Source organism: Oculina patagonica, chromosome 1 (assembly GCF_052425735.1).
Source record: "Oculina patagonica isolate OP01 chromosome 1, crgOcupat, whole genome shotgun sequence".
NCBI lineage: Eukaryota > Metazoa > Cnidaria > Anthozoa > Scleractinia > Oculinidae > Oculina > Oculina patagonica.
The window spans coordinates 8,898,085-8,918,137 of NC_135758.1; the positions used below are offsets into that span (position 1 = coordinate 8,898,085).

Consider the following 20,053-nt stretch of genomic DNA (forward strand, 5'->3'; position numbering starts at 1 on the left):
ATAATACCCGAAGGCAACTTCTCACTAGGAAAAAGATCCCCCTCTTTTTCAGCCAGAATGCCTTACATTTGGTGATTACCTCCCTGCTTCAGACGAACAATGCACACAAATTCTTCAGACATCACAAGCAATGCATGAATGATTTTAAATTTTAGATGTAGATGTAGAATAAAAACAAAATCAGTTACAATAACGTTTCTGATTGCAAAGTATAAAAAACCTTCACCATTTTATGGAGTGATTGTTCAACAAATTTAAAACCGGCCAACCATATCATATCAGAAACCCATAAGGGTTATACATACAGTATAGGGTCTTAAATCAGTCCCTAATGCATCTCTGTAGACAGCGTTATTCTTTCAGCTGATTACTGAGACCGCGGAACCTCCTCGATAATAAAGCGGGACGCTGAATTCCAGCCTGTACTACCGTTGGAGTTTCCATATCCAGGACAGTTTCCAATGTTGATACCAACACGGATTTTGCCCTTGCGAATGTTGTCACAGTAGCCTTCTATTGTCCCATGTCTGTGGTTGTCTTCGTCTTTATTTCTGATCCATATGACTGCGTCGATAGGCACTGGACCGCTGCACTCGGCGCCATTAAAGGTAATAAACCATCGCTTACAACAGTTGCCGCAATAACCCAAGTAGATGTTACCTTGGTAAACCACACGAAGAGCGGTATCATCTTTCTTCTTGTTGACAACGCAATCCTGCAAAGTAATAAAGGCCGTTAGGACTCGTTTCAAAGGAAAGCACAAATATATTAACCCTTAAACTACCAACAACGCATATTTGCGTAGAAAATACCAGCAGTGATTAAAAAATCTGCAGCCTTCGCATATCTGGGCACATGATAGTAATCATCCCTTGTTCTGGCAAAGTGATTATTTTCATAGTTTTTAAAGCCAACTAACTGACTACAGCTCTGGATTTCCGTTATATATGGCTGTAGAAAATACCAGCAGTGATTAAAAAATCTGCAGCCTTCGCATATCTGGGCACATGATAGTAATCATCCCTTGTTCTGGCAAAGTGATTATTTTCATAGTTTTTAAAGCCAACTAACTGACTACAGCTCTGGATTTCCGTTATATATGGCTGTTGTTTCTGCAGCAAATCCGAAAATGCCCGTTTTTACTCCATAGAACAACAACAAAAAACATACATCTTTGCCTCCAATTTTTTTTAATGAAAAAGTAATTCCGAATCCAAAAGTGTACATTTGCAGCAAACTTCAAGCCTATTTCTTTCTGTTCACCAAGAAAAGTTCTCATCAATCTTTCAGCAGACTGAGCAATAACCATTCGATTAGAGCAATGCTTGCAAACCTGCAATTTCCTTATTGGTGACCGAAAGGAATGCTTGGGTAAAACTGCCTTGTCGGCGAAATGCAAGTCCACCTACCTCTATTTCATAGGTATTTTATAAGTGTCGAGCCACCCAATCCTACCGGCAAAATACTGCACCGACTGCATTCTTTGGAAGTCAAAAGTTGTCCAAATTGCCTTGGCAGGTCTCGGAATCCATCCACAGAACGGCCAGAGAGACAATTTCATTCATGGACCGCTATGTTCCGATACAAATGTTTTTGGCGTTCCAATCATCGTCAAATCATCTCTCACCTCTGGTTTCTTTCAGAAGTTTGCCTCTACCCACCATTCTAGCTTAATGATGCCAGCCTGGGGGCTTCTGCAGTGGAAAATGACTCGGAAAAACACTTATAAACGAAAATTTTGCCAGATTCGAGCCCGTGTGCTCGCTTATCAAAGAAGCAACGGCTGAATACTGACGTCACAATAAAAGTTTGAGCCCTCATTGTTTTGAAACAGCACATTTTAATTACTTAAGTTTCTTATATGCCATCATGAAATTCAAAAGATTGCCTAAGCCCAGAAAACGGCTGAAAAAATCCCAGAAGCGTGGTATTTTAAGGGTTAAGTATAGTTTGTTGTTGTTTTATCTTACATTCATTTTGAAGCTAGTTTTATTCACACAGGGCGTTGGAACAATGGCGATCCTTCTTTCAGTTACTATTCGACTACATATGATTTGGTCCGCTCGTTTTTTAATGAAATTATGATATAACATGTCAAGACGTTTCTTTCAGCACTTTACAGACTGCTTGTTTGACACAGAAATATTGTTGCTGATGTTATTGTTTTTTCCTTATTTTTGTTTTGGAGCGGTGGCACACTAAAGCATACAACAACTTATCCCATGAATTAAAGAATACAGCCAATCATTTGTCTAGAAAGTCGCTGTATATTCTGCGGTATTCCACGGCGTTCATCAGGGCTTCCAAATTTTCCCCGGAAACTTGGAAAAAATGACCTCAAGCTGATTTTGACCTGTAACATACACACTCACGCCAATTTTTTTTTCTAATTTTGCATGTATTTGTACTTGAGCTTGTTTATACTTACTGGCTTTAAACTCGTAATATAAATGATTTAACCCTGGATAATACCTATTGGGTTCTTGAGTTCATCTTCAAACAAAACGCCTTTCAGAACTAAGCCTTCACACCCGGGCTTGGAGATGTTAAAGGAGAAGTTCACTCCAGAATGGCCGTTTATTTTCTTTACGCCAATAAAAAGTTTATACAAAAATATGTTATTCACCAAAATTTCAGCTTCCAACGAGCGCTAAAACCCTACGAAATCTTTCTCTAAAGTAGCCCAAAATTCGACAACTGAACGCCGCCATCTTGGAGCTAGTAATGTATGCGTGACGTCAAAGAGCTCAGCCTAAAGTTTGAATACTCAAAACTCCTTGTTTTGTTTTGTTTGTCAAAATGCCTGTTTGTGCAGCTCCATGTTTCTCAAACAGAGCTCCAAGAGATACAAAAAACCTTTTACCGTCTTTCAATATCTAAAAGAAAAAATGCTCACGAATGGATTATAAGAATGGGCAGAAACGAAAAATTCCTGGCAAAGCGGACATAAATATGTGCGTGTTCCGAAAACTTTACGGAAGACTGCTTCGAAGAAGATCACAGATACAGTCTCCTGAGTGAAAATACCCACAAAAAAAGAAAAAGGCAGACGCAATACCAACCAATGTTACGATTATGCTATTTCACTTTTTTACTTTATTTCAGGGAGAATTTTTAATCAACCAGAAAAACTCTCTGTTGTTGTTGTTGACTTCGTCGTATTTTCTCGATTAAACGCGGGTCCCCGATTAAACGCCGGCTTCGTATAAACGCCGGGTCAATTTGTGGCGGCGATTATTTGCGGTCAAGCAAACAAGTTAATATATTATTTTCAGTAGCACTGCTACGACAAACTGGTAAGGTCTGCTACTTTGGTAATTTTTTATAATGTTCAAGGAAACGTCCTGCGTAAAATAACTAGGATGGATGCTGTAAACAAAACGAAACAGCAATGTTCGCGTTCATGTCGTCATGACTGACGCGAACAGTGGAGGAGGACGTTTATTTATACCGCGAAGGACATTGGCGACATTGCCGTTTATGGACTTATTGGTTGTTTATGTTCTGTTTGTCACAAATCTTGATTGCAAAATGCACGTACCGTATGCAATACTGCAACATTGGTAACATGATCATCCTCGGAGACCCAGAGACAGATTGTCGAGCGGGACGACGAGAAAAATCGAGGGTCTCGAAGGATAGGTAATAATAGATCAACCTGAAAAAGTTGCAGAAAATTGCACTTCAATAATGAACTCGATCGGACCCCGATTTAACGCCGGAACACACAAATATTTGTGTCCGCTTTTGAGCAATTGTTCTTTAAATATTGAAAGACGGTGAAAACGGAAAAACCTCTTTTTGTATTTCTTGGAGCTCTGTTTAAGCAAAATGGAGCTGCACAAACAGGCATTTTGACAAACAAAAGCCACTACAAAGAAACAAGGAGTTGAAGTAATTAAAATTTTCCCGCTCAACTTCAGGCTTAGCTCTTTGACGTCACGCATACATTAACAGCTCCAAGATGGCGGCGTTTAGTTGTCGAGTTTTGGGCTACTTCAGAAAAGGATTTCGTAGAGTTTAAGCGCTCGTTAGAAGCTGAAATTTTGGTGAATAACATATCTTTGCATAAACTTTTCATTGGCGTAAAAAAAATAATGGCCATTCTGGAGTGAACTTCTCCTTTAACTCTTAGCAATTCATTTGGTAAGATCTGCTTTTAAAGACTGAGGTGGTTTTCACTGTCACGCCGCGAAAAATAATGCCGAAACTATTGAGTCAAAACATCAAGAATAATACAGGTATAAACTACTTGTACAAATCTTAGGTCTGTACGTTATTCCGTACTCGAGTTATCCGTCAAAATGTTTCACGCAAATTTAAAGAGCACAGTATGTAAACGCCAAGTTGGAGCCCAACTGCTTGGGTTCCAACATGGCGGCCGGAAATCAATGTCTATCTTAAAGGCGCGCGTACGGCGAATGCTATCGAGCTAAAAACTTTCATTACGATATCATATTAAGGACTTCTAATAGCCAGCCGAAGGATAAAAACTCAGGGGTCTTGCGATTCTTGGTTTTAGAGTTTTGATGATGTCAAGTGAAAACCAAAATATGTAAAAATAAAGAATATATTCTAGAGTCCAATAACGTAAGAATTAAATTTTTCTTTGCGCTTGTTCCCATACCTTGATAAGACCAGTGTCACGTCCGTCATTCTTCTTCCACGCACACTGTTTCCAATTTCGGTGATCAGTATCTGGGCCTTTTGGTCCTACTTCCCCCTTAACACCACGTTGCCCAGAGCTGCTGGTCACGCCCTTTTCACCTTTTTTTTTTTTTTTATTTTTTTTTTTTTTATTGCAATTACAAAAAAGAACATTAATTACACAGTAAAGTTACATACAATTTATGAATAGGAAAAAAAGAGAAAAAAAAATTATAATGAAAAAAAAATAATAATAATAAAGTTAATTAATAAATATGATATAATTACAATTCACTATTACAATTCTCAAGTTATTACACACACAAAGATAGCCTTAAGGATAGTAACATTTGAAATAATAACAATAATACATTTTTATTATATAGGTTTAATTAACCATTTTTTATTAAAATATTCTTTTTTTGTGATTTTACTTTCTATTTCATACTTAATTTTAATTTTGGCTTTAAACCCCTCAATTTTAGGAAGGGTTTGACTTCTTCTGCAGTCCCACAAGAACAATTTTCCAATAATTATGAAGTAATTTAATAGATCAAGTAAAGGGCATTTTTCCGTAAATATTCCAAATAAAACATCTTTTAGGGAGAGGTGGATTTTCTGTTTTGATAGTAGGTGCCAGTATGATGCAAAATCTGTCCAGAATTGTCTAGTGTGGGAACAGTTATAAAAGAAATGATTTGAGGTTTCTGACTCAGTTTTACAAAACGTACACAAATCATCGCTTCTGTAACCAATTTTAAGTAATTTAGTATTCGTATAAAAAATAGAGTTTATAACTTTATATTGGAAAGCTTTAACATAAGATTCAAGTGCAACAGAATGTGGTAATAAGAAGATTTGATTGATTTGGTCGATTGTGAAATCAAAATCCCTCTGCAATTTGAAGGTGATATTGGGAGGTTGAGCCTTTCTGGAAACAAGTAGAGAATAGTAATCTTTTGATCTTTTTTGTTTAATATCGAATATGTTATTCTCAAATGTAAAAGAGGGAGATAGGGTTGATAATGGTACATTCGCAATCCTTAGCTGTGAGGGTATAGAGTGTCGGAGGCCTGCCCACTGAAGAAAATTGGTTTTGTTAATCTTGTTCGAGAAGTGAGTGAAGGCAACGTTAATATCCCGGTCAAAAAGAAGATCATGCGTGTACGTGATTCCTGCCTCGCGATAATTTTTGAAATAAACCGGTTTTTTATCGATTTTTATGTCTTTATTATTCCAAATAATGTTTTGATAATCCTTTTCTTCAGCAAAGGTATCGCGAAATTCTGACCACCATTGCAGAAGTTCGTAGTAAAATTGAGAGGATAAATTGAAATCTTTCACATCATAGTTACAACTGAGAAAGAAGATCCCCCCAACGTGCTCTAACAGATAAAGAAAATATCTCTTCCATGTAGCAGTTGAATCATTAAATACTCTCTGTAGCCATCCTAACCTCAAAGATCTAATCATGCAATCAACATCTATCATTTTTAAACCGCCCTTCTCATATTCGTTTATTACAGACACACGAGTTACTTTATCTACACCTTTCCACAGAAACTTGAAAAGCAATCGATTCAGTTCACTTACTACTTCTGTTGGTGTTGGTAATATCGAGCAAACATAAACAAACTTCGAGATCAAGAAGGATTTGATTATTGTTATTTTACCATTTCACCTTTTTCGCCACGTGGACCTGGTGAGCCTGCCACGCCGTTTTCTCCTTTAACACCACGTGACCCAGCAGGACCAACCACGCCTTTCTCGCCTTTAGTACCATCTCGACCGTCGCGGCCTGGTAACCCGTTTTGTCCATTTTTGCCATTACTACAAGAAGTACATCCTCTGCACATCACCTTTAAGTAAATTAAAAATCATATGGTAGTCTAGGTTTTTGAATCATAATTTGAACCAACCAACCAACCAAAAAAAAAAACTGTTCCACAAGTATTTACTGATAAAAGCTTAGTAAGGAAGAACATGTGAGCAATGACGTCACGTCGAAGCTGGCAGTTGTTTTAAGCACAACTCCAGTTTACAGGACTAATAAACGTATCAAAACAATCTACACTTTTCAAATCTTCCGATTTTCGTGTTCAGGAAAGACTACTTTGCTTTTTTAAGTGCTTCTTCTTCTATTATCCTGTTTCTAAATCTTATGAAGAAGATTGTTTTCATTATAATTGTATTCACCCTGATAAAGATCTCTTCGCTAAATTCGTTCAAATATCCCAAGTAAAATCAATGGCTCAATTTTATCGAAATACCAGACACATCGATCGCGATTGAAACACAAACTAACTACAATACAGATCCTGCCCAAAACTCACATACCCCCTATGTAGTTTGAATCCAAAAAAAAATCAAAATTATAGATTCACATTTTTTTCCAACAAATAATCAAAACTGGATTCAGGCCATGTTTTCAACAGATAGATTCAAGCGGAGCCGTTTATTTTTCATTATTTTTTATAAAAAAATATTGAAAAGATAAACTCATGATCAAATATTTTTAATATTTGCTCAATATCTTTATATTTGGATATAATCTCTTATACTATTTTATTATTTATTATTTTCATATGTGGGTAAAAATTTGAAAAAAGCGTTTTACTCTGTTTTATCTAAAAATCTATTGTTAATCTTTTTATTAATGCTTGTTTGTCATCATTTAATTTTCTGATTGCATCTTCTCTCGGTTTTTCATTGTATTTGGCAATCTTTCTATATCGCTTCTTGCTTATGTTACAGTCGAAATACATATATTTGTCTTCGGTATTGTCTTTAATCTTGATTTTGCTATTTAATTGAGCTATTCTTAGTCTTAACTCTTTTTCATCGTCGATTTCTACTTTATGTTTGATCTCTTTATGTTTGATCCTTTTATTAGGATTCATGCGTATATTTATTAGTTTATCACTATATATTTTAGCATGTTCTTCAATGTATTTGTTTTCCACATCTTCTAAAGCTTTTTTGCTATTAGTGGGGGAGTTTACTATTAATTTTATATCAGGATTGAAGCTCTTTAATTTATAAACTTGGCTATTTTTATTTGTTAAATGCCATTTTAAACGAGTCTCTAAATCTTCGCATGTTGAACCGATGTATATTTTACCATTGTCGAATAAAACTTTATATATCTTACCATTAGAATATAAACTATTGATTCGTGAATTTATTAGCTCGATATTGGGCTCTCTTCTCACTTTATAAACAGTGTTAAGTTCATCGTTATTTAGTCTAATGTATTTTAATTTTGTTGTTCTCGATAGCGCTGTGTATAACTGTTTTTTATCCATCCTATTTATGTCGAAAATGTTATAAGGTTCGTTTATGCTAGCCCCCTGATATTTGTATACAGTGACACAAAAATTAGGGATAAAGTTATCTTCTAGCTCCTTATGGGTAAACCAAATGTCATTTATGTAATATAAAGTAGTTTCTTTTTCCTCTTTGATATCTTCGATTCTGAATTGCATTGTATTATATATCTCTTTGTCTTTGATATTTTTTGTTGCTATCACTGGCATATTTTTTGCAACGGAATAATGCTCTTTATTTCCATTATAATTAAAATTCACTTTATAATGTTGTTTGTCTTTACAAAAAATTTCACAACATCGAATATTGACCTTTATTCTCGTTTTATTAAGATAACAAATATTTTTCATTAGTGTATCATCATTACGTTCAAACTGATGATATATCCTCCCCTTTTTTAAGAATTTATTTAACATAATATAAGCTTCATTGTCATATCTAGCACAATTTTTGATATATTTTAATGTCTTTCTATTTGGGCACATTTGATGAATAGCACTTGATTTAACATAGTTATATGATATCTGACTATTGGTTTCGACCGGCGATGTCTGAAATACGTCGCCGAACAGATACACTTTTATGTTATATTTTAAAAATGCTTCATATATTTTTTCCATCCACCTATTGGGAAGCATTGAAAATTCATCTATGTAAATCGTTTTTCCTGCTAATGATCTAATATCTCGTTTATTCCATTCACAGAAATAGCTATCAAAAGTATAGCATATTTTATTAGCTTCATTAATATCAAAATCATTTTTAATCAAATTAGATTTTACGTTCTCGATAGCTTTATTAGTATAGCTTAATACTAATGGTTTGTCTTCCTTTTTAACCATATTGCATAATAAGGTCGTTTTTCCGCACCCTGCTTGTCCCTGAAAAATACAACCATTTCCCCAAACATCTTTATAATCAGATATATTAATATTATCTCTGTACCTCTTTTCGAAGTAAGAAAAATTACTATCAGTAATGTATGCCTTTCCAATAGAACTTATATTGAATTTAACATCCTTCTTATGCTTAAATAAAACACACGGATTTTGTATTAAAATACCATCTGTATTTATTGATATGATTCTACTCTCATGATCATAACATTGGTCTAATAATTTTAGACATTTTAATATAGCTTCTGATACGACAAATCTGTTAATGCTTGTATGGTCTTTGAACAGTCTTTCAATGTTTGTTTCTTTTATAAGATACAAATCATTATATTTTGATATTGTAATATTCTTTTTCTCATTTAAAGAGCTAGTCCAACAGCATAAAGCAGTATTTATGTTATTACATAAAAACCCATGGTTTATTTTGGTGTTTTTTCGTCCCAGATTACCGATAAAAGAGTTCACCATTATTTTAGCTTCTTTTTCATTAAAATTATTAAATATATATTTGATATATTCTTGAAAGGTGTCTTGTTTTAATGCTTTTTTTGATATAAGTTTGTATTTTATTTGGGTTTTGGGCATATTTAACACATCAATAAGATATATAATAAGATCCTTACTATAAAACCCTGCTTCTATTTTAATGGGAGCATTATACTGTGTTAACATGTATTCATCAATATAAAATTCACCATTTAATGATGATATATCATCATTATAGCTAAACTCTTCAATATTATCGTGAATAGTATATATGGGGATACATGATTTATTATTTAATAATACACTCGGATAGCATTTAGATATGTCAATAGATACTAACTTGTGTATATCTTCGTCTGATATATCACATGAAGAACACCATTGTAAAGCCCGTGGATAATAATCGTCTATTATTTTACGAGTTTTTAAATTATAAGATGATTCTTGGATAAAACCGCTTATTTGTTTAAAAAGACATGAGGCTAAATGAGTAAAACTTTGATTTGACCATGTGAAATCAGATGATTTATATATTTCAAATAGCTTATTACATATATTCATTCTTTTGTCATATTCATTATATAGCACATACATGTTGTTATTATGGTCAATAAAACCATCTAGAATACCATTATTATCCCAATGCATATACTCAATATAGTAATTATATTTTTTTACATAGATGTCTATAGCTTGAGTCATTTTTATTTCTTCAGGTAAAATTATTATTTTATCTTCTTCATCAATTTTATGTATTTCATTTATATCATTCAGTTTCAAAATATTTTGACTAATGTTACTCCATTTAAACTCAGCCATATATTTTAATAAATTATTACAATCACCATAGTTAGCCCTTGAAGCTGTTAGTTTTAATTGTTGATCTAAAATAGGCCAAAGATGACCGTCCTTTACAATATAAACGAGAGAGATGCGACATTCATTTTTTGCAATATAAGATATAAATTTGCTGTATCTGCTGTCAAATGCATGAATAGAAATATCTGAATGATATTTAGCCCATTGAATAATTTCATATGTATTTATCATTTTATTTCCATCAACATAGCTATATACCTCATCTTTCAGACGTTGATAATCATACATTTTAAATCCTCTTCTTCCTTTTACCTGATCCCATATATAATCAATTACACAGGTATTTTTACCATGTTTTTTAATAGTTTTTTGATTATCAAGTAGATAGTTCATGAGTTTCAATCGACCCATTTTATGATATATGAATTCTCTCCTTTTAAGAGTGATGTAATTGTATTTAAGTGCTACTATGTATTCACCGCTAAGTATATTAATATTACCTTTTAACAGAGTATATAAAGCAAATTTCATTGTATCTTCTTTGTTTAGATTTTTAGGGATCGCCCTTTGAAAAGGTCCATAACTAACTGTCTTTTCAGTTTTATCTATATCATTTTGTATTTTGACGGTGATAGATATTGATATTATTGTATTCAAAATCATTTTATTGAATCTTTCTTCAAATAATTTGACAAAAGACATTGTACTTTTATTTGGGTTATTAGATATTTTCATTTCATGATTACGCGCTTCTCTTAAAGTATATGGAAGCATATTTGATTCATATATCATTTGTTTATCTTCAGGTATGTCTTTGATTACTTTTTTTGGTTTAGATAAATCATATTGTAGTTTGCGTATTTTTAACAGATTTGATTCTGTTTTTTGTGATCTGATCAATTTGTCGAATTCAATGATTTTATTTATTACTGTTTGCCTTGTGCTTTTTTTTAAAAGCTGAGCCCATGTGTAATTCAATTTTTTAGCTTTTTTAAGATATTGATTTGATAATTCTTTTAATGAGATATTCATATAATTACTAATAGGTAATATTATTTTAATATTGTTTGAGAGCGTTTTTTGTGTTTTGTTTTTTTCCATTTTTATATTTTATATAAATAATTATTTCTTTAAGTCGACGTTTAAAAAAATATTTTTCATTTTCTACTTAAAGATTTAGCACATATTAAAATTAAAATGGAAAAAATAGCTGATGTAATAATAACTATTAATAATGAAAATTTTCAAATTCATCCTATATATGATTTATATTGCGCAAGTAGAAATGGTAAAATTGCTCATATATTTAAAAGAGATATTAGTTGTGGTAGTAAGGGGCATTCTGGTTATATGTCATGTTGTGTTCGAAAATATGCCCAATCAAGTCAAAAGTCTTATCAAGTGCATCGATTTGTTTGGGAAGCTTTCAACGGTATTATCTCCGATGGTAAAGTCATTGATCATATAAATGGTGTCAAATCTGATAACCGTTTATGCAATCTACAACTATTGACACATCAAGAGAATTGTAAAAAATCAGCAAAAGATCGTGATTATAAATTTGTAAAAGACAATCATAAAAACAAAAAATGTGTTAAAGCTATTAATTGCATTACAAATGAAGTTTTATATTTTAATAGTATGTATGCTACTCAACAGAATCTCGGTATTAATGCTGGTATTGTAAAGATGGTTTGCGAAGGCTTAAACCATTGTAAATCAGGCATTACTAAAGATAATATTCAGTATAAATTTGAATATGTTAATAAAGATGATATGCCTGAAAACATTATCAAGTCTTTGAACGAACGCCCAAGTAAATATTCATCAATTGAGGAAAAGAGAGAAGCTAATAAAGAACAGGCAAAAAGCTGGCTACAAAGAATCTATATATGTCAACGATGTGAAAAGCAAATGAGGAACAGTACTAAATATATTCATAACAAAAAATGCATATAAGATAACCAGAAACAGAATTCATTTTTGGTTACCAAATGGTAACAATAAACAGCATATGTGAAAAATATATACTGTGGATTTTTTACAGTATACATTACATAATATCTGCTTATATCATTTTATAGTGCGTTTAGATATAAACAGATAATTATTTTCTTTATATTTGTATTATTAAAATGCTATCTTCAGACCTGAATAGCAGATCTGAAATATCAAATGAAGACAAAAATCATGTACGTTTAAAGTGTATACCTGAAGACCAGAAAAGACGACGTGGAAGACCTCGTAAAGATCAACATTAAATAAATAATTATTCAGTTTACGGTTTTAGTCATAAGTTATAAATGATTAATGACTAAACCATTGACCGAAAAAACCTGCTGACGCGTCAGCAGGTATTTTAATCTGGTGTGATTTCTATTGACCAATCATATTTCAACAAATTTTACTCAAAAAGTTTACACAAAAGTTTACACAAAAGTTTACACAAAAGTTTACTCAAAAGTTTACTCAAAAAGTTTATTCTGAAATTTACTGCCAAACACAGCTGTGCCGTGAAGTTATGTGTGTTATATATATAATGGTTTGTAATTCTGAAATCCACGATGAATTAAAAATTTTAAAAGAACCTATATGCCCTTTATGCGATCAACTATTGATAGAAGGTAACAAGGATGCTTTTACGCCATGCTGTAGTAAGCAGGATATGTCAAATCAAAACGGTATAAATGTTTGTATTAATTGCGGTTTGGTTCATGGTTCTATTTATTACAATGAGTATTTTGATTTTTACGAGAACATACGCAAGATATGGCGTAAAAGCATCTATCATCGTAAATACCATGTTGAGAATGTTTTAAACGATTTATGTATTAAAAATGGAGTTCAATTGACTAGTGATCAAAGGAATCGGATTTATAAAGTGCTTAATATTATCGAATCCGCTATTCCTATTGTAAACAAAGGTAGAAAAAGACTTATATCAACCAAATTCATAATTAAACAGCTTTTTTTGATGATGAATCTACCTTGTGAATTTATCAAAATTAGCAAAAGCAAGAAAACGTTAGCCTTTTATCAATTGTATTGGAATGAGATTTTAGAATTAAAATTTGGCGAAATAAATCGGATCATCCAATAAATTTCTTATCATATTTTCGTAGGTACTTGTCGATTATCGGACCGGTATCCGTCACATAATCGTCAATGTTCTTCATTGAAATTATGACGCTAGACGGATTGTAATCACCGCATCTCATCGTGTTTTTAATTGAGTTGAGTAAATGCTGGTAGCTCTGATATGCATATGTACTATTTTGAATTTTTAAATCGAGATTTTGATGATGCATCCAGCCTTGTATTAAAAGCGCTATTGTACTAATTGCAACCAAACTAACACCTCCTGTAGCAATACTTGATGAAATGGAGCCGGATGCAAAGAGAATAGACAATGAATTCCCTAATAATTTCCATTTTTTGAAACGTTTAACAGCCTGCTTATAAGCCCAACATTTTCGATGATATGTTTGATAATAAGCTTTCAATTCTATAATTTGTTCTTCAGTCAGTTCGCTTGATATATGGTTCCATGTAAATATGCATTTTCGATGTTTAGTCATATATATTAGTTATATATGATTTTTTTGTTTTATCATTTTGTCATTTTAGCATTGCGCTTGTTCTTTATTGTGTAATACAGCTTCCTTATGTTTTGAATTAATCTCTCAATAGAATCAATAATATTGCTAACCAATTTCACTGTTTTCATATAATTTAATTAGATAAAATCGTTGGAGTTAGATAATTTATTCGAAGAATACAGCCTTTGTTTTATCTAAATATTGGATTTTATGATACTCTCTACCGTTTATCGGATATGCAGTTTTACTAAAAGCGATTCTTTGTACATAGTAATCTGAACTGATTTTAATGTTGGATGCATTGATATTAAACCCAGACAATGTTTGATCAATACTCATAGCATTATTGCAAACAGCGATTCTAAATTGATTTCCTATTTTAGTATACCAGAGATTCAAATATTTATCAAAATATGTTCCTCTTATTTGCTCTTTATATGAATCTAGATCATAATCGATGAATAGCTTATTATGCTCAACTTTAACCCACGGAAAACTAAAACTATCACCCTCGATAAATTCAATTTTAATCCTTTTATTATCACTGGGCTTATAGTCATATTTAAATGCCATATATATAGTCCAGTCATTGGATTCAGTGATATTTTCATTTAAATTAATTTCGAAACCACTCATAAAGCCGTTTTTTGGATTAAAATCTTCTAACAATTTTGTGGGATTAAAGACAAGACCATTATTTAATCCCTGAATTACCGCTCCGTTTGCATCTGACATGATGAATTCAGATGGATCCGTTAGATCATAAAAATACTCGAAAATTTTATGGTAATAGCTGATGTTTCTTTTCTTATCCATTTTTAATTCAAGATCAGACTTCAAATTGTCCCGAAAATTTTTTAACTGTTCAAAATTAACAGCTTGGTCATTAGTAGTAGCTGGTTTAATACCATAAATAGCCTTTGTTTTCATATCAATCGATGCATTGAAAGCTATTCTATCATTTTCAACATAATATAGCTGATCGTATATCCTAGGATCAACGTTACTCTGATAACCTTTTATTCCATAAATCACGATATATGTTTGTAATTTTGGGACATATGCGTTCCCTGATTTCATCTTTAAAACGATATCAACATAGAGATAATTATTTGGATGTTGTTGATATTTATTAATTTGTGCTATTGTTCGACTATATCCATCATAAACTCGCGTAGTTGATTTGTCGATGTTGTCGATTGATGATACAATATCGATATCTAGACTATCATGATCTACTTCAGCTGGAAAAAATAGCTCGAAAACCATTGTGTATCGATTGATTGGTAAACTATATACATTGATACCTAATCTGCTTGAGTAGTAGCCTTTATTGTTGTCAAGTACCAGCTTACTGTCTACAACTTTCGTATTGATCTTATGGTATGAATTCGGATGATCGATTAAACTGCCTAACTCGATATCATTCTCTTCACTAAGTTGATTATTACTGTCAATCATTATATTATTGAAAACGTTTCCTTTATCAATAGAGGTAATATGTGAACTGTCAACATACAATTTATTTACAGCATCTGCATTCTTTTTCGGCTCTTTTAAATTATTAATGGTATGGCCATTCATATCGAGATCAGCTAACATTTTTTTACTACCGTCTATATCAAGCTTAGTATGAAGGTTATAAGCTAGGGCTGTAGTTATAGACTTGTTTGCAAATTTGCTGTCAACGTATTGTTTATCAGCCTTTGTTTGAATGCTTTTAGCCATAGCTGTACCAGTGATTTTTTTCAAATATGTATTGTCGGTATATGTTTTATCGGCTTTAAGCGCGTCTCTGGAGTCAATATATTCTTTATTCATCACGTTAGACATATTGCTATAACCTTGATCGAAATTAGGTACATTTAAAATGCTGTTAAACGTTTGTTCATTATTGGTACTAAGGTCGGCTTTATCAGCGAGTTTGTTATTGAGTTCTGCTTTGACTTTATTGTCTTCTAATTTTACGTATTCAACATTCGGTATTGATAAGTCGTTATACAACCCATCATAGTAAGCTTCAGTGTTCTGAAGTGAAAGTCCAACACAATCAAAAGTAGTTTCATCTCTATTTTTTTTTAAACAAAATTGATTAATATATCTCTTATTAATAGCACTACCCAAGTCTTTTGCATATGAATCATAATCAGCATCCACTGCAACGTCATCTTGTGTCTTTAACCCGAATATTTTCTTTTTGTCCATATAATAGTTACCATGGCTAGTCAATTTAAAACCAATTGCAGGTTTTGCACTTTGAGAATATTTAGTTGATATAAAATCATTTTCATCATTAATGTAACCCATCTATGTTAATATATTAGATTATAATATAGATTCGTCGAAATTCTTTTTTACGGTATTTTTTTGTTTGTCAAGAAATAAAAACTCATATTTTTTGAGTTTATCAAACAAATTCGGCGATATCAGATTTTCTCTAGCAATCATCTGGAGGTTATTTTTTGTCGTGGGTGGATATAGAATCATATGAGAGCAATTTAACCGAATTTTTTGCGGAACATCATAGTAGCTTTGACTCAGATATATAGGGCTAATCTTATGATGTCGACCATCAGTAAAATGGTTAGCTATTTTATCTTGAATTTTATTGTTTGAATTCATCATATCGTCAAAAATAACAACTTTTCTGTTATCATCTTGATACTCATTTGTATTTTTTATATCATCTTCACCACCAACTTCGAGCACATCATAACCTACAAAACCAGATATTTCCTGCATCAACTTTATAAGATCTTGAATTTTATCTTGATGCTGATTAGGGGTAAAAATAAATATTTTATCATAAAAGACAAGCGGTTTTCTCAACATGAACATCATTAGGTTTGATTTACCGCAATTGCTACTACCCGCTACGAGCATTCTATAATCTTCGCTTATAAAATCGCATAACTTTCTTTCGGGCTTATTTGATGATTTTCTGTCTAAATTTGGTATCTTCATTTATATTATTTAGTTATATAATATGAAAGACGCCTGAAAGACTAATGAAAGACGCCTGAAAGACTAATGAAAGACTGATGAAAGACTGATGAAAGACTTCTGGAAGACTAATGAAAGACTGATGAAAGACTTCTGGAAGACCGATAATAATCTACACTAATATATATAAATGAGTCTATTAGCTTGGCAAAAAATTGCTGACCAAAAAGAGGAAGTTGAGAATCAAATCAAGAATATTAATAATCAAATAATGTCTTCAAAATTGCAAGATGAATTAGGACAAATCAAATTCATAAAAATGTTTAAACCAGTAACATCTCGTCTCGACACACAAATTGAAGCAACTAAAAAGTTGGAAAATAAAGGGGTAAGAGAGGTTGATCCTCTTCCAGAATATCCAATTGAACCAGAAGATGGGGGTGATGAAATGCCCAATTTCGAACCACCACCACCAATTGATGAAGATGAAATGCCCAATTTTGAACCACCACCACCAATTGATGAAGATGAAATGCCCAATTTTGAACCACCACCACCAATTGATGAAGATGAAACAGAAGATGAAGGTGAAATGTCTGATTTTGAGCCATCAACAACACGGAAGAGAAAAGAATGGACACCTAGCTCTTTCAAAAAGGCTGATCAAAAGAAATTAGATAATGAACGCAAATATCTAGCTGAAGAAAGGCGTCGCGTCAACGTTTTATTAGGGAAGCTCTCAAAAAGTGGTGAAAATTTTATCAAATCAGGTAAATATGAAGGAAAGTCATATGATGAGCTGTCGGGACTATCCGAAGATTTTACAAAAAAAATTGATAGAATCGAAGATCAGCTGTTACTGACTAGACAAAAAAAGCAAAGAATGGAATACAACAAAGTTCCTTTCTCAGCTTCGGATTTACAGGAAAAATCAAAAAAATTAAAAAAGACCCCCGTAAAACTAAATATAAGAAAAAACCAGCTATAGAAAAAGCATTATTTGATAAGATAGAGGGTATTAGGAGGGAGACAGCGCCTGATTCTGATAGAGAAGAAGATGAGTGGGAAGGCAGTGGTCTAGCCCATAATTATAAGGCTATTTATTACAGAGACCCTGAAAAACTTATTAAAAAATTGGATATAATTTGCGGAAGCATTAACGCTGGGAATACGAGTTATGAATTAAAAAACCAAGGTATTACAATATTGGATGAACTGTTAAGAGTGAAAAGAATTACAAAGCGTCTATATGAAAAAATTTATAACAACTATTTTATCTAATTTAAATATATATAATGGAAAAGCATTTAATACTTAGTTCATTCAGGGCGAAAAGACAAGCCAATAATTATAATCAGAAAGCACATGATTTTACAATTTATCTTGACCAGCCTTTATTCCTAGATCCAAATAAAAATTATGAAATGGCGTTGGACGAAATAATCAGTATGACGTATAGCTGGTATAATATTTCGGCTTCATTCACCAATAATAAGATTAGATATCGAAAAACAACAGGTAGTGATACAAGTTTTAAAAATGTTGAATTTCCTAATGGAATGTATTCATATACTGACATTGATGCTTATTTAAAAAATACAACTGGTAAAGAAGGTGATGATTATCCAATTACAGTCACGTTTGATTTATCATTATTTAGAACAATAATAACCATACAGCCAAATTATGAGCTAGATTTATCTGTATCAGACTTTAATATAATACTGGGTTTTGATAAGAAAATTTTATCAGCTGGAAGCAACATCAGTGATAAAATACCTGATATTACTCGATCTGTTGATATGATATGTATTCATTGTGATTTAACTCACCGATCATTGACAGATGAATCAAGAGATGTATTATTTTGTTTTAGTATCATAGCACAAGGAATTCGTAGATCTTTTCCTTTTACTATTGAACCGAGAAGATTGAAATTTTCACCAATTAATAAAAATAGTATTGATTCAATCAGACTATATATAACCGATTCGTATAATCGTCCCATTGATTTAAATGAAATCGATACGGCGTTTCATATCGTTATCAAAGAGGTGAATTAATCTAAACTAATAATATAAAATGAATCGAGTATACGAATGGTCAAAATTTTATAACCCTAAAAAAGGTTTATATCAATATCGTCATAAAGGATCAGGTTTAATAACTAATGATTTAGCAAATATCGGACAATATGCTAAAAAAATGGTAAAATATCTCAATAAATCACCAATAATCAAAGCACAAAAGAAAAGTTTAAAAACCGTGTTAAATAGAAGTGAAAAAGCTGGGGATCTTATTTTGAAACGATTAGCACAATTGAAGTAAATTATCTAATCTAATAATATAAATGAGTTTCAGAAGCATAGAAAATGTTGAAAAAGTTGATTATCTCCGATTCAATCTGCAAACACCCATTATTCGACCTGCAAATGGGCTATATCAGGAAAAAACAGGGTATATATTCAATATGACTGATAGGTCTAGTTGGTTTGATTGGTATAATGGGTATTTTATCGTGAAATATAAACTTGAGAAAAAGGCTGATGGATCGAACATTGCGGTCAATGCTCTAGAAAAACCTGCGCTAACGTCAACGATAAATGATAGTACCAGTATTATAAATCACATTATGATAACTTCAGGAGGTAAAAAACCTTACGATGGTAATGACCTGCATAAAATCTGTTTCATAAAAGGATTGCTTGAATTTTCTGATGACTATAGCCGTACAGTAGCTACCAATTTCAATTGGTATCTCGACGATAGAGCTGTATTAGCTGGCGATTTAAGAACAGCCCCAAAAGTAGGAGCAATTAAAAGAGCTGAATTGTGTTCACAATCAAAAGACGTATACGCAATCATTCCGTTAAATAGGTTTTCAATTTTTCAAGAACTCCGCGATAAAATGATACCACCAATGCAAATCGAACTAAACATAACACTAAATGATGATAGAGAATTTATTTATAGAGTTGCTGGGGATGAAACACGATATGTTGTTCAAGATTTTCAGTTATGGCTACCGCGTTTAAACTTTACATCAGCAGGACAAAAATTAGTGAATAGTAGTTTTTTAACAGCAACAAAATGGACATATTTAAGAGAATTTATTAAACATTCATCGCCAACAACTGCTATTTCTGGGATATATCAAATTACACCAGCTATTAAAAATGCAAAACATGTTTTTGTATATCTGCAAAGAAACAAGTCAAATAATGAATTAGAAAACCCCTTTATTTTTGATACTTTTAAAATAAATGCGGGTGATAATGCATGTACACTATCTACCTGTCGATTGCAACTTGGAAATTCATATTTTACTCCAGAACT

At 32.2% G+C, this 20,053-nt stretch overlaps 1 protein-coding gene across 1 annotated transcript in view; it reads right to left on the bottom strand.

The window, feature by feature from the left end:
- Positions 1–322: 322 nt before the first annotated feature.
- LOC144655083 (collagen triple helix repeat-containing protein 1-like) overlaps positions 323–20,053 on the bottom strand; it is a 37,819-nt gene continuing 18,088 nt past the window's right edge. Inside the window, exons 2-4 of the mRNA XM_078515305.1 lie at positions 6,329–6,506; positions 4,628–4,767; positions 323–715 (exon numbers count right to left, since the gene is read on the bottom strand). Of these exons, the coding sequence (XP_078371431.1) occupies positions 368–715; positions 4,628–4,767; positions 6,329–6,503 (663 nt within the window). The 5' untranslated portion in view covers positions 6,504–6,506 and the 3' untranslated portion in view covers positions 323–367. The remainder of the gene's footprint in view (positions 716–4,627; positions 4,768–6,328; positions 6,507–20,053) is intronic.